Source organism: Rhinatrema bivittatum, chromosome 6 (assembly GCF_901001135.1).
Source record: "Rhinatrema bivittatum chromosome 6, aRhiBiv1.1, whole genome shotgun sequence".
Classification (NCBI taxonomy): Eukaryota; Metazoa; Chordata; class Amphibia; order Gymnophiona; family Rhinatrematidae; genus Rhinatrema; species Rhinatrema bivittatum.
In genome coordinates, this window is record NC_042620.1 from 112277910 (window position 1) to 112299365 (window position 21456).

Below are 21456 nucleotides of genomic sequence, written 5' to 3' on the forward strand. Positions count from 1 at the left end.
TACAAATCTGAGATACATCCTGTGATTTGGATGTATCCCTGTACGAGTGTATGCATTCAATAAATCCAGGAAACACAGCTAGTCTTTTTGAAGAAAAGTGAGTGCCCAAAGAAATCTTGAACTGTTCTCTTATTGAGTACTTGTTCAAGGCCCTGAGGCTTTCAATGGGACAGTCTCTTTATGTTTCTTTGGTATCAGGAAATACTTGGTAGTAAAATTCCCTGCCTCTTACTTCTAGTGGGAAATGTTCGATCGCTTTGGTCTACAAGAGGGAAGAGTGTTTCTTTGGAAGTAGCACCTGATGCTGTGAGGCGTAGTGATAATCTCTCAATGGGCAATTCAGTGGATTTTACTAATAAATCAAGTCTGTACCCAGTCTGAGGTTATACTGGACCAACAGTCTAGTGCAGTTACATACCTGCAACAAGGGTTCCCAGAGGGCAGCAGAATGTCAGTCCTCACAAATGGATCGTCACCAAATGGAGCCAGACATGGAATGGACATCAAAGTTTCTAGATGCTTTGAGCATACAGGGCATGTAGAGCCCTGACCACTCCCTTGCATCCCATGCAGGGCCTCTCAATCCATGATAAACCAACTCCAGGAGGCAGCGGGAGGGTTTTGAGAAGACAAGACATCCTGCTGTCTTCAAAATACCCATTACAGATAAATAACTCAATTTTCTATAAGAACAAGCAGGATGACAGTCCTCAAACAAGGGAAATCCCAAGCTACAGGCTGCCATGAACCAAATTGGGTACCACAACCACAAAAACAGTGCCAACGGGTGAAACTGCTTTTGGTGGCAAAAGGCCATCCTAACTTTTTTTCTTTTTTTAAATGGCAACGTAGAGCCAAAATAAGTCCCCAAAGAGATGGAGCTGGGCTCTCTCTATACCTGTAGGACAGACTGGCCAAAACTGTTGAATCAGGAGCCCCTGTCAAAACAGCAGTGAAATATGAATATGCGGAGAAAACGCTATGTTGCAGTTTTGCAGATTTCCTCTATAGATGCATACCTCAAATGGGCTACCAGCTCTGCATGGGCAGTAACACTGAACCTACATTGTCCTATCAGATGCAGGCCTGCCTGGGTATAATAAAAGGAGCCACAATCTATCCCAAGAACAAACAGAATGATCAGGTATGGCAATTCCAGGCATACTAGTATCAAATAATACAAAAGAATAGGTCTTCAATCTGCTCTAGATAGAAAATAGTTGCCTTGCAATCTGAATTGCAACATCTGTTCATCTATGTCAATAACGTCACAACTGTAGGCAGATATTCAAGATGCATGCATAGAACTGTGAAAAATTTTGTATAAGGTGAATAAGTCACTGGGGCCTGGAGCCACAATTCCACATACTGTGAAGTGATCGTACACAAAAATACGACATTTCAGGTCAGATTAGTCTGCTCACAGGAGTCCAGAGGCTAGTAAAGAACTGTCATCTTGACACAGTGGGACAATTAAAGGATGTATGTTGATGCATTTAAATTCTGCATGGTGGTAAAAAGCATCACTTGGACCAAGATGAACACGGAGTTGGTTCTCAACCAGAAAAATATAGAAGGCACTCAATCAGTTTGTGCATGAAACGAGAACAGATCTAGAGTCTTAGTTCACACCACATGGCAAAGCCCTTCACACCAAGCCATAGCATTTCCTGATGAAATAATTCTTGGAAGCCAGAATTCAAGACACATGAAAAATTCAGGAGTTGCAAGGCTACTCTCTCAACTCCCAGGTTGCGAGAGCCAGATACCTCTGATTATGAATCAGCACTGGAGAATCCTCCAACATGAATGGATCCCTGATGCACATCTCCCAGAGGCAAGGGAACCAAATCTGTCTTGACCAATAGAGCACTACAAGGATCACAGTCCCATCTTTTCTGATTTTTCGGAAGGACTTGCACACAGAAGAATTGGACAATATGTTTACATAAGGCCCTGACTCCAATCTAGGGTGAAGGCATCATGCTTCTCTCTTGTAACAGAAGTTTGGAGGCCTTTCTGTTCAGAGGAGATATAGCAGTATCACGAGTGTGCTCCACACATCTGGTCTGCTACTCCCCTATCCAGGGACCATTTGAGGGGTTCCAGGATGTGACAATCTGTCAATCAGGACAGTCTCCTTGCCCACCAGATATAGGGCTCAGAAAATCATTCTGTAGGAGATGGCCCAGTGCTCACCTGGACAGATTTTTGCCATAGGAGATATAAACCCATTCCTCTTTGACAACATAGCTAACCAAATGCCTTTCTGGATGAAGACATTCGTTGGCTAATCAAACTCTGAAAGCCTTCAGAGGATACCTACAGCTCTTAGCTTGAGGAAGTTTATCTGAAAAAGTTCCTGAGCAGACTAGAGTACCTGGGCACAGATCTCTATATGAGCTCCCCAACCCAGCCTGGACTCATTTGTGGTTAGGACAATTTGAACCAAAGGAATTTGAAATGAATCAGCCAACAGGATACAGTCCCTCAAAGCCTGGAGGTGCTAAGAGGCTGGATTCCACAGATCTTAGAGTCCACTGAACTCAGACTGTGAAGAAATGTCACATTTTAAGTCATTAAGGACCAACTACTGATATGTCAAACAAATCAACACCTAAATGATTCTGCTCAATTCTGCATCACCTCCATGAAATATACTCTTAACCAATCAACCAACAAGGGAAATCTACATCCCCAATTTGCAGAGGTCGCAACACTACTGTAAGATATTATGTAAACGTGGGGTGCTGTCATGGGGCTGAAACATAGCGCATGCTATTGGAGACAGGGATTCCCTTCTGTGAATCAGATACTTCCTAAGAGCTGGAAGGACCTCTATATAGATGTAAGCATCCCTTAGATCTAGGGATCACAGCCAGCGCCCTTTGTTCTAGAAAAGGAATCTGGGAGTCTAAAAAAAACATTTTGAGCCTTCCCTTACCAGATACTTGTTTAAGAATCAGGTCTAGGATATGACTGTATACATAGGTATTAGGGTATACTTTGAGTAGAATCCCATCCTTTTACTCCTATTGAACCAGGTTTGGCTCTATGGGCCTCCAGGAGAGAGGAAAGCTCCTCTTGTAGCAGTTCCTGATGCTGAGAGGCTGACCAAGTGCTTCTTGGTGGTAATTTGGAGAAGTATCCAAAATACATACTCACCTCTTCTGATTATGCTGAAAACCTCAGGCTTCCCTTGACCCGGAAGGTTCTCAGACACAACTCTAGAATCTAGGCTATATGTTCCCTGGTTCAATCAAAGCCGCATACAGGTCTTAGCTGGGCTGTGGCTTTTGGGCCCTTTGTTGTCCTGGATGAGAGCAAGGATCCTGCTGTCAACTGAGGTGAGAAAATTATCACCTCTCTCTTTGAGCCCCCTGGCCATGAATAGTGGGAGCAGGGGAAAGGGTGCAGGGTGGTCTTATCACTGAGCCACTTCTTCCTTGATCTTATTCTCAAAGAGATTCTCTCCATTACATAATACTCAAGACATCAAAAGATCAAACAGACCAAACATTTCCTGCCATCCAGCACTTCTTTGAAGAAACTACTCAGACAGCTCCATGGTTTGCATCAGATCTCACGTACTGCGATGAGAAGGGCTGACTGGAAGCTATGTAAGCACTGAGCATAGACCCCCCCCCCCCCCCCCCCCAATTCACCATTCTCCCAATTGTGTCAAGGGTGCTAGAGTGAATCCTATACTTCTTGGCTTTCTTGAGGGCTGATCTGACTGATGTTGCTTCTCGAATCCTGGACATGATAATCGCATCTGCCTCATTAACAAGAGTTGCAGAAAGGGGAAACCCAACATTCTTATCTGGGTCACCTGAAGGAACTCATGTATGGGCACTACTGCAATATACATAGAGGGATCCATGAACTGGTCCTGGACTCTCCTCCTCCTATAATAGAATGGCATCTGTCATTCTGTTTATATTTCCAGAACTATCCTGTTCAAACTCCATGAACATAATGGGGAGAATCAGGATTTCACCCGGGTAGCAGGAAATGCCCTATGAAAGACCTCAGTTGCCTAAGGGGGCCAGTCTGAACATCCTTACTGGGGGAGCTTCCCCTACTATTGTGCTGGAAAGATGCACTTGTGAATAGGTAGTCAATGCCATTCTCACTGGTGCAACAGCACCAGAAGACACTGGATACCAGTGTGCAACACCAATATCAATGCCAAGCATCTCTGCTCTGCTCTTGCGCTTCAAGATCTTCTGCAGCTTACTGTCCAGCTCCTCCTGGAAAACTGCCAATGCCAACACAGACTGGGAGGCAGGAGATGAGGTCACATATTCCTAGGCACCAGAAATGAATCGGTCACCTGGACTCCCGAAGACTGATGTGACTCCCAGAATATCTGAGGATGAGTTCTCCACAAGGGAATGCTGGTGGTGGGTGGAATTCATGGCTACCACCAGAATGACCCTCTTCTCCTGGCACCATGCATCAACCCACTGTCAATGCCTCTTAATTCTTCCTAGTTACTTTAATGCCCTATCAGTTGCTGGTGCTGTTCCTGGGTCCCTCGATGTTGATACTTCCAAGGCCTAATGGCCAGGTTAAAGTCTCCTGAAGAGCTTCTAGGAGCACTTGATAGGAATATCATCCTCTAAGGGTTTTAGCCTCAGCAAGGGAGAAACCTGAGATGTCATGGTCAGTTCTCAAGCAAAACATTCACAGATTATCTGGCATGACAAGCTTAACCTGACTGCACCGGGTGCACTTACCTAAGCCACCGAGACATCAGATAAAATGAGTCGAATAATTACTCAATGGTGGTTCAAAAACTGTTAATGCCCTGAAGCACCACACCCAGTGAGCCATGCAGCCAACAGAAAAATGAGGGACTTAAAACAATACGAAAAAAAACCTACCTAAAGAACTAGAAGGTGAAAAACAACCTGCAGGTCGTGTAAGAAACAGCTTGTGCAACTCCAGAAAACTTTCACTGCGACAACTGAAAGAAAAACTGCCACTTGGCAAGCTCAGCAGAAAAGATGAGACTGAGGAGGGGGCCATTAATGGGATGCAGGGGGAGTAGTCAGGTCTACAAATGCTCAGTAGGGCATGCTCAAAGTTTCTAGAAACTTTGATGTTAACGTTCTTTACTGGACTCCATCTGTTACCCATGTGTGAGGACAGCCACCCTGCTTGTCCTCAGAGAAATGTAAAACTTTAGCCTTCCCTAAGAAGATTTTTCAAAATGGATTCAGATACTGACTAACAGGGATGTGAATCGTTTTTTAACGATTTAAATTATCGTCCGATATTTTTAATATCGTCATTAATTGTTAAAGAGTGCGAAACAATAGAATTTCCCTCGATTTATCGTAAAAAAATAGTTAATCGTGTTAGCGTGCACTAATGGAAGTTAGTGCGCATTACCCATTGTTAGTGCGCACTAACAGAAAATGATATAATTTGACACTTTTCAGGTCAGTTAGGAATGAATATGTATTCCTATTGGCTGCCCTCTTATTTATTGATGTTACCAAGGTTCCCACTGAGGTGATGGTTTAATGGGGGATGGGAAATGGAAACGGTTGGTAGCTTGACAAAGGGAAGGGAAAGGGGGAGGTGAAGGGCCAAGCAGTACCACTCCCTGGTCTCTGAAGGACAGATCTCTTCAGAAAATCAGAGCTGCTGAATGCAGGGGCTGTCCTCCCCCTTCACATCCCTCTCCCCCCCCCCATTCACTGTGCTCAAGTTTACAGTTCCTGTGTTAAACTAAACTTTTTTTTCACTAGAGTAGAATAAAATAAATGAAGTACTTTGAGTATTAAACTAAAGAAACTTTACATAAAATGAAATTAAGTACTTCTCTATATGCTACTTTAGTGAAACAAAACATTTAATAAAGAAACTTGCAACCTGAGCTTCAAAACATTAACATACTTAGAAAAACTAAACAAAAAACTATTATTAATTTATTATATTTACAGTGGTTAAATTTAAAGAGCAGGCTGAGGCTAGACTGGCTACTGCTGGCACTGTCACTGCTGCAGCCTGCTGGCACTTTTTCTCTCTTTCTGGCTAGTGCGTGCTGTATCTGGTAGCAAAATGGCCATGGGGGACAGCACCAAGCATGCGCGGCTTAGTGCACACCTCTAGCTAACTACCATTGCCTCAAATGTTACTTTTAAACCATTAAGTAACATTTTTACCAAAAAAATCATGCCGATCAGATTTTTTTCTCCCCCCAGCCGAACCCGATCGTGCACACGATTCACATCCCTAAAATGTAAGGGGGGGGGGGGGAATTTATATGATGTTCTTAGAATAAGCTCAATCTTAAGCATTACTTCATTACCAATTTTTTACATCTGTGAAATCTCCATGCCATTACAGTGTTAAAATACAAATGCAAAAGCGAAACAAATGCAAAAGCGAAACAAAAAAAACTTTAGAGTTTGAAATATAAACTACTTTTCAGTAGAACATGTTCAATTAATGTATCTTTAAAAAATGGAAGCATGGCGGTGGTGTGAGTAGCGAGAGCTGTACCCGGGATACAGAGGAACTATCGTGCCAGAGTCGGAGCAGCTGGGCTGGACCTGAGACCCTTGCCTGTAAACCCGAGACGCGATCTGAACTCCGCCCCCTGACGTCTCCGACGTGAGCGGAAGTCCCACGGCCCATAAAATCGGCCCTGGGGCGGCGCACCGCCAAGCCGCGCGCCCTAAGGGGCGCACCGGCTTGTTCCGGCTTAGTCCGGAGAAGGCCGGGAGGACGGAAGACTCTAGCACTCACAACAGCCTGCCACAGAGACTGATCAATGCCTCCCAAAAGGAAGGGGAAAATTAGGGTTCACCCTTCTATTCCCCAACCTTCAACTTCCACTGCTGTGCAGCAGGAAATCATCCGTTTTCTAACCTCTTCAGTATTGGAATCTCCAGGAGTCGAGGAGCCCTTGGGGATTGAGACCGGGAGAGCGATCTCAACCCCGGAGGAGACTTCACTGAGTCCAGACCTGAGGCCAGCTCCGACGCAAAGGACAGGCTCGCAGTTCCAACCCGGAGTATTGAGTGAAGGAGTCTCTTCCGGGTCAGTAGCAGAGTCAACATCTTATGCCGCTGCTGTTCAGGTTTCGCCGGCTCCAGCGGCTGCACCGGGCGAGCCCTTCAATACGGAGATATCTAGACCCGGACATGAAGAAGGGGCATCAGAGGTAAGTTACCAAAGTAACGTCCTGCTGTTACAAGGTAGCTCCCCTGAAATTCAGCCCCTGAAGATCCCTGAGCGCCCTGAGGTCGTCACCATGGCCGCATTATGGGATTTGATGGTTGGAGTTGCTAATACTGTAAACAATTTAAGTTTAAAAGTAGAGAGTTTGGCGACACAAAACGCCTTTACCTCTCAGGATTTTCAAAGGAAAGTTGACACGATGTCAGCAAAATTAGACACGCTGGAAGGGAAAGAGCGTGAAAATGCGAAATTTAAAATAGCTGTTGTTAAAGACAAGGAATTCATTGCAAGAAGAGTGGAAGCCCTTGAAAATGCTTCTAGACATTTGAACCTTAGAATTTTAAATTTTCCCCGCGTTTTAGGTGAAACTCCTTATGTTTCCTGGAAGCGATACCTACAAGAAGTCTTGGGATTTGGAGAGACAGACTGTCCAGCTATTAATAAATGTTATTTCCTAAAAAATTCTGCTAATGCAAATAGAATTAACCTTCAAGAAAATTTAACTCAAATATTAGAAAGTTCATCCCTAGAAGTGTTAGATAGGGGGACCCTATTAGTTTCCTGTATTTCTTTGGTGGATGTCCAGTCAATAATGAAAAGCTATTTTAGAAAGTTTCCAACTTTATTTCTTGCTGAAAATGTTAAAATTTTTCCTGACCTATCCTCTATAACACAGGAGAAACGCAGAGCTTTTTTAACCCTGCGTCAAGATACAATTTCTTTAGGTTATTCCTTTAAACTAAATTTCCCTTGTAAATGTGTTATAAGGAAAGGTACAGAAGTAAATATTTTCTTTAATGCTGAACAACTGAAAACTTTCCTGCAATCTAAAACCCCTTTAACCTCATCTCCCATTAATGGTTAAAATTAAGATAACTGTATGAAGATGTGCAGTCAATTATGTGTTGATATTGTAATCTCTATGATTATCTCTCCTAGTTATTGGATCTGTTTGAATATTATATATATTGATTTATGGTTTAATAAAGTAAGGGAAATCTATAATTGTTCTAAGTTGGAAATGGAATAGTGGGAAAAAAGTTAATTTCCTTCTTTATGAAATTTCTATTTTGCAAAAAGTTTTGTTTTTTGTAATGTCGAAAATGATAAATAAAGAATTAAAAAAAAAAAATGGAAGCATATATAAAGATCTCAAATCTCCAAGAATAAAAATCTATATACATGTAGGGATTGTGTTATTGATCTCATTTAGTAAAGCAATCTATAAAAATATATTTGTATGTAGAACATGTACAAAATTATAGATACATAAAAATCCACAGCACAGACATCCATACAAAATGACAGATATCCAAATGTAGCCAAAAAATGGTATAAATCCCACCTTACACACATTAACATCAAAATATTAACACGTATCTATGAGCAAAATTAATGTTATCAATATTTATCTATGAATATTGAGAGGTTTTGATAGGATTGTGTTGGGGGTTTCTTAAAATTTTTGGCAATATTTAGAAGCATAGGATTTTACAGGGAAAAAAAAATCACATAAATACAATTATATGCTACCTGTGCTGGAAATTGCCGCCTTTGAACTGTCTATATTTTGTAAATAGTCTACATACATTTCTATTTTTATAATTCACTTTAACTGAGATCAATAAATATTTCTAGATTACACCAATTAATACATCAACAACATAAGATATGCCATGCTGGGTCAGATTAAGATCCATAGAGCCCAGCATCCAGTCTGACAGTTGCCAGCCAGGTCACAAGTAAAAGACATTCCAAAAAGTAAATATTTCTTTATACTCACTCCCAGGAAAAGCAATGGCTTTCCCTAGTCTACCTGACTAATAATGTTATATGGACTTTTTCTCTAGGAACATCAACGCTATCACAGAAATGCTGATTTAATTAAACTTTAGTGCTTACTTTTGTTGATAATCTTTGAGTAATTTTTTGGCCTTATTATATTTCTTCTCAAGAGCATCATACTGTTCCTGCGTTTCTTTTAGATGTTCGTTTACTGTTTTACATAAACTTTGTGCTTCTAGCCAATAGGTCTCCAACTTCTTTGTTTTCTCCTTGTTTTCTTCCACATTTTGTTGAAGATGTGATCTGTTCAATTCCCATTCTGCCTTCTCAGCCTCTGCAGTCTTCAGCTTAAACAAAAACATACAAAATATTCAAGTTGAGGAAAAGGCTTATGATAAAAATCAAAACACAGCACTGTTCTCAATGCAGTTTCTCTGTTATTAAACCAGTATAGGCCAAATATTTAAAAGTTCATAACAACTTTAAAGTAAAATTGCCAATTTCTTTTTTAAATTTGCAATTCACTGCTTTGTTTATATCTTCCAAGTTATGTCAGTAGAGCATGATAAATGATTAGTTATTTTTATACTGTCATTCCAAGTGAAGATCACAACGGTTTATAAAAGTAACATGATTCCTTAGGTCATTACAGTATGATGAAACACATTGGTAAAACAAGTTTTTGTAAGATACATTTTGGGGTTACATATACTTTGATAAGTTACATATTTTTGTATGATATATACATTGGAGGAACTCAAGTGGGTCATATGACTACAGTGATGTTCTTATATGTCTCAACAGAGGGTGGGGCAATAGGTTAGTAGGATAGGGATTCTGTTTAGTAAATTTACATGGTTGTAGGGGTTGTCTACTTTGTTCTCATTACTTATTGTTTTTTGTTCTTATTAACTCTGCATTCAGATACAGTTTAAGTTAAGCTATAAGTTCTTGTTGACACAGGATTCTGAAAGAATTTAAGTTAGATTCTAAGAATTTAAAAAGCCGTTTGAATATCTTTCTTTCTGGGATCAGTCGTTTTGTCTCTGTTAGTGAGTTCTGCGGTTTAGGGCCTGCTATTAAGAACACGCACTCTCTTGTTTGTGTCAGATGTGTGCTCCAAATCATAGGTATAGTTAATAGTCCTTTGTTTTGAGACCTTAGGGTTTGTTGTGGACTGTATGGTTGAAGTGTCACTCCTATTAGTTCTGGGTTAACATCATAGATTATTTTAAAAATTAGAGTTACTGAAAAGAGTATCTACTTTATCCCTGTCAACATAACTAAGAAATAGGCTCAGACTTGTAAGAATAAAAGTGATTTTTCTGGTTACTAACCAGTTACTCAGCAAGTCTAAAAAAAAAATCTAATTTAATTGTGATCATTTTGTCTTGTTTTTATGAAGAATATTACTGAACATGAAGCCTTCAATCGCTTGCCATGGGAGACTAAATTTGTAAAATATTTTTAAAGCATTTTTGTACTTAGTGAATTTATAAAATAAAGCACTTCTGTTTTGTTTATCTGATGGCTTCATTGCAGGAAAAGGAAATCGGTAGACATGAATATACAAGGATGAGCAAGAAGTACTCCAATTCCAACTCCCTTAGTATCCTAAACTTAGCTAGGAACTCAACAAAATTAAGATGAAGGCAGCAGTCCAGCAGCAAGAGAGGGGCTTTCCAGTTTTTTGCATTGAGTGTCACATGTATGATTTTTTTACCCACCGGTAAGAGATTGTATGTGTGCACTCTGTGCAAAGAGCTCTTGGCTCTCAGGGAACAAGTCCGATCTCTGGAGGCTAGAGTGGCAGACTTGGAGGAGCTGAGGCAGAGGTACTTTGATGAGACCTTCAGGGACATAGCAGCCAAGCCCCAAATCAAATCTGGCAGTCCCAGTGCTGCCTTGGATTAGAAAGGTCTCCCAGTTGGAGATCACCACACCCTGGTGTAGCAGGAAGTGATCCTATAGCAAGGTCCTGCTCTCCAGGTGATGTATTGTCCTTTTGCACTAAGAATAAGTCTCCCAGGGCTACTGCCCAGGAGGAAAGATTTAGGCCAGCTATCATAGTTGGTGATTCAATTATTAGAAATGTAGATAACAGGATGGCTGGTGGACGTGAGGACCGCCTGGTAACCTGGCTGCCTGGTGCAAAGGTGGCAGACTTCACGCATCACCTAGATAGGATTACAGACAGTGCTGCGGAGAAGCTGGCTGTCATGGTGCATGTGGGCAACTACGACATAAAATGTGGGATAGAGGTTCTGGAAGCCAAGTTTAGGATTTTAGGTAGAAAGCTGAAATCCAGAACCTCCAGGGTGGCATCCTCTAAAATGCTTCCACCTGCAGATAATCCCAAGCTATGGGTCGGCTGGCTCCCATCAAGGACCGGAGACGCGTCTGAAGTTTTAACCTTCTCTTGGTAGTGAGACTGACTGTCTGCCTGGGTGTCGAACTGTACTCCCAGGTCTTCCAGTGATTGGGAAGGCTGTAGGCAACTCTTGTTGAGGTTGACTACCCATCCCAGGCGTTCCAGAAGGGCGATCACTCTGTTGGTTGCCCGATGGCTCTCCTCCCGTGAATTCGCCCTGATCAGCCAATCGTCCAGGTAGGGATGGACGAGGATTCCTTCCCGTCTGAGCGCCGCTGCTACCACTACGACCACCTTGGTGAAGGTCCGCGGCGACGTGGCTAACCCGAAGGGCAGAGCCCGGAATTGGAAGTGGCGTCCCAGAACCTTGAAGCGTAGGTAGCGCCGATGATCCGGATGGATCGGGATATGCAGGTAGGCTTCTGACAAGTCTAAGGCCATGAGGAATTCTCCTGGCTGGACTGCGGTCTTGACTGAGCGCAGAGTTTCCATGCGAAACCTCGGGACCCTTAAGTAGCGATTGACGGACTTTAGGTCCAACATGGGCCAGAAAGTGCCCTCTTTCTTGGGTACCATGAAATAAATGGAATAGTGTCCAGAATTCATTTCCCAGGCAGGTACTGGGATGATGGCTTTTTCAAGGACAGGAGCCTCGCCAGGGTAGCTTCCAAGGCTGCCTTCTTGTGTATGGGACACGAAGATTCCACAAACCTGTCCAGAGGGAGATGATGAAAGTCCAGATAATACCCCTCTCGAATGATGGCGAGGACCCACTGGTCCGACGTAATCTCGACCCATCTGGGGTAGAAGAGGGTTAACCTGCCCCCTATGGCTCCGTCCCCCAGATGGATCGGCTGATTCTCATTGGGAGGCGCGGCCGGGACTGAACCCAAGCCAGCTCCCCTCTTGCGCTGCTTGTTCCGAAAGGACTGGTTCCTGGCCTGAGGACGAGGTGCCTGGTAGCGACTCCTATAGGGAGTGAAGCGCTGGGAGCTTCTACCTCTGGAGGGCCTTGGAAAGGCGCGCTGGTTCCTTCTGAACCGATCTTCTGGCAGTCGCGGTACTGGAGAGGTGCCCCATGTGCTGGCCAGTTTATCAAGGTCGCTGCCAAACAGGAAAGAACCCCTAAAGGGCATTCTGGTGAGACGTGTCTTCGAAGGCGCATCAGCTGACCAATTCCGTATCCAGAGCTGCCTCCTGGCGGCTACGGAGGATGCCTGGACGGGAAGCTGACTGCATCTGTACAAAGGCATGGATCCCCTTAAAGAGATCCACCCAGGAAATGGAAGCTGTCTCGAGTCGTCGGGGTACCAAATCCCCCAGGATCCCAGGTTGATCGAGACTGCCCGCTAGATCCGGAGTGGCCCCTGGGGAACTGTCAGCAAACCGTGGTTGAGACTGGTCCTGGCCCGAAGCTCCCACTGCCTCCTCACATTGGGCACAAGGAGTCTGGCTCCTCGCTATGCGTGGCTCTAAGCTGGCATGCGGAGCAGAGTCAGAGGGCTTTAATGCCTGAATCGGGAGGCGCCGCCGCTGAAGACGCTCAGGCGTTTTGTTCCATTGAAAAATATGCGCTTAATAATATGCGGCAGTAATATGCGCTCAATACAACAGGCGCTCAATAATATGCGGCAGCAATATGCGCTTAATACAAGAGGCGCTTAATACAACAGGCGCTCAATAATATGCGGCAGCAATATACGCTTAACACAACAGGCGCTTAATATAACAGGCGCTCAATAATATGCGGCAGCAATATACGCTTAATACAACAGGCGCTCAATAATATGCGGCAGCAATATACGCTTAATACAACAGGCGCTCAACAATATGCGGCAGCAATATACGCTTAATACAACAGGCGCTCAACAATATGCGGCAGCAATATACTCGCAATGATAACCAATATGCGCTCATTAGTATGCGATTAGCAACATACACTCAATGAAATCCAATATGCGCTCATTAGTCTGCGGTCAGCAATATACGCACAATAATATACAATATGTGCTCAGTAGATATCCCACATGCGCTTAAGCATCGACAGGCACTTATCATGGGCGCTCAATACCTGGACAAGGCAGACAAAATGGCGACCTCCACGGCGTGCCACATGCAGGCAACACCGCCGATCCTCATTCCTCGTTCCTCGGAGACCAAAAAGTAAGATGTACGCCTTACCTGATCCTCGGCGCTTCCCGGTTGGAACCCGGGCGGTCTCCGGCTGCGGGGGGAGAGGGGAAATACCTTCACCGCCGCGCTTGAGGAAATGCACCAGCTGCCTCGTCCACGCCGGGACCGAGGCGCCTCTTCCGCCACGCCCGAGCCCTTCTCGCCCGGGGGCTAGTCCCTGCCGCGATTCGGCCACCGGACCGAGGCCTTAAACCTCCGGGGGATCACGGAAATCACCCCGGGAAACTCAACTGGGGGAGGGACCCCAAGGGTATCACCACAGGAGTGCGGGGCTCGATGTTCCTGAAGAATTTTAGTAAGAAGAATGTAGAAAGTAGAAAATAGAAAGTAGATTGGAAACACGCTCAGCGAGCGTGCAGGCTCTCCAAACTGCTTTGGAGACGGAAATTACTGAGTTGCTACGCTTCCTGTGGGGGTATATATACCCGTGCTGACGTCGGATCCGTCTCCAACTGCTAGCACGAGCATACTATACCCATTCGTTCTGAGTCCATCTGGCTACACGCTAGGAAATGTATTTTAATGTTGAGATTACTACCTGATAATCTCCTTTTCCTTAGTGTAGACAGATGGACTCAGAACAAATGGGATAGTATCCGCGTGCTAGCAGTTGGAGACGGATCTGACGTCAGCACGGGGTATATATATCCCCACAGGAAGTGTAGCCACTTAGTAATCTTCCTTGCAAAAGCTGTTATGGATGTGTGTACTGACGCTCAGTGAAAAGTGAAACAGGATTCCCCTGACAGATTGATAGTAGCTGGAGACCGCCAGCATTCCCAACCGGAAGGCATTGACACCTGGTAGAGTGTACGCTCTTATGGAAACAGATGACATGGCTTACCTTGAATCGGTGAAACCCATGTACGCAGGCAGCTGGGCGGGATGCTGAGTCCATCTGTCTACACTAAGGAAAAGGAGATTATCAGGTAGTAATCTCAACATTTCCTGGCGTGTAGCCAGATGGACTCAGAACAAATGGGATGTACAAAAGCTTTACTCCTAGCCTGGGCGGGAGGCAGCCTGAGGCCCATGTAGTACCGCCCTCGCAAAAGCCGAGTCCTCCCTGGCCTGGACATCCAGACGGTAGAACCTGGAAAAGGTATGGAGGGAGGACCACGTCACCGCTTTACAGATTTCTGCAGGCGACAGCATCCTGGATTCTGCCCAAGATGCCGCTTGTGCTCTGGTAGAATGAGCCTTGACCTGTAGAGGCGGAGACTTCCCAGCCTCTACATAAGCTGCTCTGATAACTTCTTTAATCCAGCAGGCGATGGTGGGCCGAGAGGCCGCTTCCCCTTGTCGTTTCCCACCATGCAGGACGAACAGATGGTCCGTCCGAACGTCTTGTGTCATTTCCAGATATCTGGGCAGCAATCTGCCAATGTCGAGATGGCGTAATAAACACCCTTCTTCAGATTTCTGCAAACCCGCCGTGGTAGGCAAGGATATGGTTTGGTTAAGATGAAACTGTGAAACCACTTTAGGTAGAAAGGAGGGAACCGTCCGAAGATGGATAGCCTCAGGAGTGATTCTCAAAAAGGGATCACGGCAAGACAATGCCTGTAGCTCTGAGATGCGGCGTGCTGAACATACAGCCAGCAAGAACACCATTTTCAAGGTTAGAGAACGGAGAGACAGGCCCCGAAGGGGTCTGAAGGTGGATCCCGCGAGGAAATCCAAAACAAGGTTGAGGTTCCATAAGGGCACAGGCCACTTCAGTGGCGGACGAATATGCTTGACTCCTTTCAGGAAACGAGAAACATCTGGGTGCTTGGCAATGGTCTTGCCATCCCTCTTGGGACCGTAGCAAGACAGCGCAGCCACCTGAACCTTGATGGAGCTGAGGGAGAGACCCTTCTGAAGCCCATTTTGCAGGAAATCCAACACAATAGGGATTGTGGTCGCATGTGGATTGGTGCCATGAATGTCGCACCATGCTTCGAATACTCTCCAGATCCTTACGTAGGTGAGGGATGTGGAAAACATGCGAGCTCGGAGGAGTGTATCTATCACGGGCTCCGAGTAACCTCTTTTCTTTAGTCTAGCCCTCTCAATGGCCAGACCGTAAGAGAGAATTGAGCTGGATCCTCGTGAAGGATGGGACCTTGACGTAGAAGGTCCCGGAGAGGAGGTAGGGGAAGAGGCTCCCCTGCCAGTAGTCTTCTCATGTCTGCGTACCAGGGTCTTCTTGGCCAGTCTGGTGCCACAAGAAGAACTAGGCCCCGGTGTTTCTGAATCTTGTGGATGATGGCCCCCAGCAGAGGCCACGGAGGAAAGGCGTATAGCAGAGTCCCTGGAGGCCACGGCTGGACCAGGGCATCGATTCCGTGTGAGAACGGGTCGCGCTTGCGGCTGAAGTATCTGGGTACTTGAGCATTGGACTTGTCCGCCAGTAAATCCATGTCTAGAATCCCCCAGTGATCCACAATCATCTGGAAGGCTGTGGGTGACAGCTGCCACTCTCCCGGATTTAGGATTTCTCTGCTGAGGAAGTCTGCCGTGGTGTTGTCCTTCCCGGCAATGTGGACGGCGGAGATGTCCTGAAGATTCGCCTCTGCCCAAGCCATCAGTGGAGCGATCTCCAGAGACACTTGACGGCTTCTGGTTCCGCCCTGATGGTTGATGCATGCCACCGTGGTGGCGTTGTCGGACATCACTGTGTTGAGTCTGTGTTGAACATTTTAGATATTAGGGGAAGGCTTGGAGGAAAAGCCAAGTTTTAAGTTTTCGTCGGAAGGTAAGAAGGCAGGGTTCCAGTCTTAGGTCAGTCGGCAATTTGTTCCAGAGGACTGCTATTATATGCTATTGTAGTATATTTGCTCAACGTCCTCCCTCCAGTAATTATGTCAAATTTGATTTAATTACGATCACTATTGCTTAGCAGCTCCACCACAGGAACTCCTCAAACCAGGTCATGCATGCCACTGAGGACTGCATCTAAAGTAGCTTTGCCTCTCTCTCCAGTTCTAGGACCAGTTGCACCATAAAGTAGTCTGTTATGGAATCTAGAAACATAGCTTCTCATTGGGTCATGTTAGAGAAGTTAACAGTTAATACAGGGGTAATTGAAATCTCCCAATATTACTGTGTGGTCAAATGTATTTGCTTTTTTAATTTCAGCTAGCATTTCAGTCTACTTCTTCATTTTGGCCAGGTAGCCAGTAGTATACAGCCACTGTTATACTCTTACCTGTCCACACATGGAATTTCTATCCGTAAGGATTCCAGTGCGTTTTGTTTCTTGCAGGATTTTTTTTTTTTTTTTTTTTTTTTTTTAAATCATATGCAACTCTATGCCATCCCTTACATATAGTGCCAGCCTTTCATAAATTCTATCTACCCTATCATCAATATAATTTATACCCTGGTATCACAGTATCCCATTATCTTCCTTCCATCACTTCTCTGAAATGCCAATGTCTACATCTTCACATACTGCTATGCATTCTAATTCACTAATCTGAATTCAGACTTTTTAAAGTATATTTGTACTTTTCGTTTCTTTGTATTCACATGCTAATTAAAATTAATATAAGAAAAACTTACCCTCTCTTTAAGCTGATTAACTTCAGCTGTTGTGACAGCATGTTTTAGTTGCAGCTAAAATTATATAAAAAAGAAAATTAGAAGAAATCAATGTTCAAGAGTAAGAAACATGATAGTATGTTTGTAGACAATGTTGAGATTACTACCTGATAATCTCCTTTTCCTTAGTGTAGACAGATGGACTCAGAACAAATGGGATAGTATCCGCGTGCTAGCAGTTGGAGACGGATCTGACGTCAGCACGGGGTATATATATCCCCACAGGAAGCGTAGCAACTTAGTAATCTTCCTTGCAAAAGCTGTTATGGATGTGTGTACTGACGCTCAGTGAAAAGTGAAACAGGATTCCCCTGACCGATTGATAGTAGCTGGAGACCGCCAGCATGCCCAACCGGAAGGCGTTGACACCTGGTAGAGTGTACGCTCTTATGGAAACAGATGACATGGCTTACCTTGAATCTGTGAACCCCATGTACGCAGGCAGCTGGGCGGGATGCTGAGTCCATCTGTCTACACTAAGGAAAAGGAGATTATCAGGTAGTAATCTCAACATTTCCTGGCGTGTAGCCAGATGGACTCAGAACAAATGGGATGTACAAAAGCTTTACTCCCAACCTGGGCGGGAGGCTGCCTGAGGCCCATGTAGTACAGCCCTCGCAAAAGCTGAGTCCTCCCTGGCCTGGACATCCAGACGGTAGAACCTGGAAAAGGTATGGAGGGAGGACCACGTCGCTGCTTTACAGATTTCTGCAGGCGACAGCATCCTGGATTCTGCCCAAGATGCCGCTTGTGCTCTGGTAGAATGAGCCTTGACTTGTAGAGGCGGAGACTTCCCAGCCTCTACATAAGCTGCTCTGATAACTTCTTTAATCCAGCGGGCGATGGTGGGCCGAGAGGCCGCTTCCCCTTGTCGTTTCCAGCTATGCAGGACGAACAGATGGTCCGTCCGAACCTGTGTCATGTCCAGATATCTGGGCAGCAATCTGCCAACGTCGAGATGGCGTAATAAACGCCCTTCTTCAGATTTCTGCAAACCCGCCGTGGTAGGCAAGGATATGGTTTGGTTAAGATGAAACTGTGAAACCACTTTAGGTAGAAAGGAGGGAACCGTCCGAAGATGGATAGCTTCAGGAGTGATTCTCAAAAAGGGATCACGGCAAGACAATGCTTGTAGCTCTGAGATGCGGCGTGCTGAACATACAGCCAGCAAGAACACCATTTTCAAGGTTAGAGAACGGAGAGACAGGCCCCGAAGGGGTCTGAAGGTGGATCCCGCGAGGAAATCCAAAACAAGGTTGAGGTTCCATAAGGGCACAGGCCACTTCAGTGGCGGACGAATATGCTTGACTCCTTTCAGGAAACGAGAAACATCTGGGTGCTTGGCAATGGTCTTGCCATCCTTCTTGGGACCGTAGCAAGACAGCGCAGCCACCTGAACCTTGATGGAGCTGAGGGAGAGACCCTTCTGAAGTCCATCTTGCAGGAAATCCAACACAATAGGGATTGTGGTCGCATGTGGATTGGTGCCATGAGTGTCGCACCATGCTTCGAATACTCTCCAGATCCTTACGTAGGTGAGGGATGTGGAAAACATGCGAGCTCGGAGGAGTGTATCTATCACGGGCTCCGAGTAACCTCTTTTCTTTAGTCTAGCCCTCTCAATGGCCAGACCGTAAGAGAGAATTGAGCTGGATCCTCGTGAAGGATGGGACCTTGACGTAGAAGGTCCCGGAGAGGAGGCAGGGGAAGAGGCTCCCCTGCCAGTAGTCTTCTCATGTCCACGTACCAGGGTCTTCTTGGCCAGTCTGGTGCCACAAGAAGAACTAGGCCCCGGTGTTTCCGAATCTTGTGGATGATGGCGCCCAGCAGAGGCCACGGAGGAAAGGCGTATAGCAGAGTCCCTGGAGGCCATGGCTGAACCAGGGCATCGATTCCGTGTGAGAACGGGTCGCGCTTGCAGCTGAAGTATCTGGGTACTTGAGCATTGGACTTGTCCGCCAGTAAATCCATGTCTAGAATCCCCCAGTGATCCACAATCATCTGGAAGGCTGTGGGTGACAGCTGCCACTCTCCCGGATTTAGGCTCTCTCTGCTGAGGAAGTCTGCCGTGGTGTTGTCCTTCCCGGCAATGTGGACGGCGGAGATGTCCTGAAGATTCGCCTCTGCACAAGCCATCAATGGAGCGATCTCCAGAGACACTTGACGGGTTCTGGTTCCGCCCTGACGGTTGATGTATGCCACCGTGGTGGCGTTGTCGGACATCACTCTGACTGCTCTGTTCTTCAGTCTGTGAGCAAATCAAAGGCATGCCAATCGGACTGCCCGGGCCTCTAGACGGTTGATGTTCCATGCTGACTCTTCTCTGTTCCACCACCCTTGTGCGGCGAGTTCTTCGCAGTGTGCTCCCCAGCCGCTCAGGCTGGCATCTGTGGTGAGCAGAGTCCACGTGGGTGAAGACATCTTCGACCCCCTGCTCATGTGGTTGGACTGCAACCACCACCGTAACTGGGTCCGTATTCTGGCCGGCAGAGGTAGGTGCGTGGAATTGTTCCGTAGCCGGGGGCTCCAGCGAGAGAGCAGGGAGTGCTGTAGAGGTCTCATATGGGCCCTTGCCCAAGGCACCACTTCCAGGGTGGATGCCATGAGACCAAGAAACTGCAGATAATCCCAAGCTAGGGGCCGACTGGCTCCCATCAAGTACTGAATACGCTGCTGAAGTTTCAACTTTCTCTTGGCAGTGAGACTGACTGTGTCTGCCCGGGTGTCGAACTGTACTCCCAGGTATTCCAGGGACTGGGAAGGCTGCAGGCAACTCTTGCTGAGGTTGATTACCCAGCCCAAGCTTTCCAGAAGGGCGATCACTCTGTCGGTTGTCCGATGGCTCTCCTCTCGAGATTTCGCCCTGATCAGCCAGTCGTCTAGGTAGAGATGGACCAGAATTCCTTCCCGCCTGAGTGCCGCTGCTACCACTACGACCACCTTGGTGAAGGTCCGCGGGGACGTGGCCAACCCGAAGGGCAGAGCCCGGAACTGGAAGTGGCGTCCTAGAACCTTGAAGCGTAGGTAGCGCTGATGATCCGGATGGATCGGGATATGCAGGTAGGCTTCTGACAGGTCCAACGCCGTGAGGAATTCTCCCGGCTGTACTGCGGTCTTGACGGACCGCAGAGTTTCCATGCGAAACCTCGGGACCCGTAAATATCGATTGACCGACTTGAGCTCCAGTACGGGCCAAAAGGTGCCCCCTTTCTTGGGAACCATAAAATAAATGGAATAGTGTCCAGAATTCACTTCCCAGGCAGGTACTGGGATAATGGCTTTCAAGGACAGGAGTCTCGCCAGGGTAGCTTCCAATGCTGCCTTCTTGTGTGTGGGACAGGAAGACTCCACAAACTTGTCCGGAGGGAGATGATGAAAGTCCAGATAATACCCCTCTCGGATGATGGCGAGGACCCACTGGTCCGACGTAATCTCGACCCATCTGGGATAGAAGAGGGTTAACCTGCCCCCTATGGCTCCGTCCCCCGGATTCTCATTGTGAGACGCGGCCGGGACCGGAGCCCGGGCCTGCTCCCCTCTTGCGCTGCTTGGTCCGAAAGGACTGGTTCCTGGCCTGAGGACGAGGTGCCTGGTAGCGACTCCGGTAGGGAATGAAGCGCTGAGAGCTTCTACCCCTGGAGGTCCTTGGAAAGGCGCGCTGGTTCCTTCTGACCCGATCTTCCGGCAGTCGAGGTACTGGAGAAGCGCCCCATGTGCTGGCCAATTTATCAAGGTCGCTGCCAAACAGGAAAGAGCCCTTAAAGGGCAATCTGGTGAGGCGTGTTTTGGAAGGCGCATCGGCTGACCATTTCCGAATCCAGAGCTGCCTCCTGGCAGCTACGGAGGATGAGATCCCCTTGGCTGTTGTTCGGACTAGGTCTGATGCAGCATCCGTGAGGAACGAGAGCGGACTCCATGTCTGCAGCTGGAGCGTTGTTCCTGACCTGTGACAAACAGGCACGCGTCACCACTGTGCAGCAGGTTGCGATCCGCAAAGATAGAGCTGCCACCTCAAAGGTCTGTTTCAGAATGGTGTCCAGTCGCCGGTCATGAGGCTCCTTGAGGGCCGCCCCCCCTTCAACTGGAATGGTAGTGCGCTTGACCACAGCGCTAATCAAGGCGTCCACCTGAGGACACGCCAGCAGTTCCTGGATAGCCGGTGCCAGTGGGTACATGCCCGTCAGGGCCCGACCCCCTTTGAATGCGGCCGCCGCCGCAGCCCATTCTAAATCTATCAATTGTTGTGCTGCTTGCAAGAATGGAAAATGGCGGGCTGTAGGACGAAGACCTTCCAGCAGGGGGTTCTGCGCAGAGGGCAC

At 46.5% G+C, this 21456-nt stretch overlaps 1 protein-coding gene across 1 annotated transcript in view; it reads right to left on the minus strand.

Moving 5' to 3' along the window:
• The window catches only part of LOC115093677 (neurabin-1-like), a 476950-nt gene that overhangs the window by 209780 nt on the left and 245714 nt on the right, over nucleotides 1-21456 (minus strand). Inside the window, exons 8-9 of the mRNA XM_029605797.1 lie at nucleotides 17099-17152; nucleotides 9103-9332 (exon numbers count right to left, since the gene is read on the minus strand). Coding sequence (XP_029461657.1) covers nucleotides 9103-9332; nucleotides 17099-17152 — 284 coding nt within the window. The remainder of the gene's footprint in view (nucleotides 1-9102; nucleotides 9333-17098; nucleotides 17153-21456) is intronic.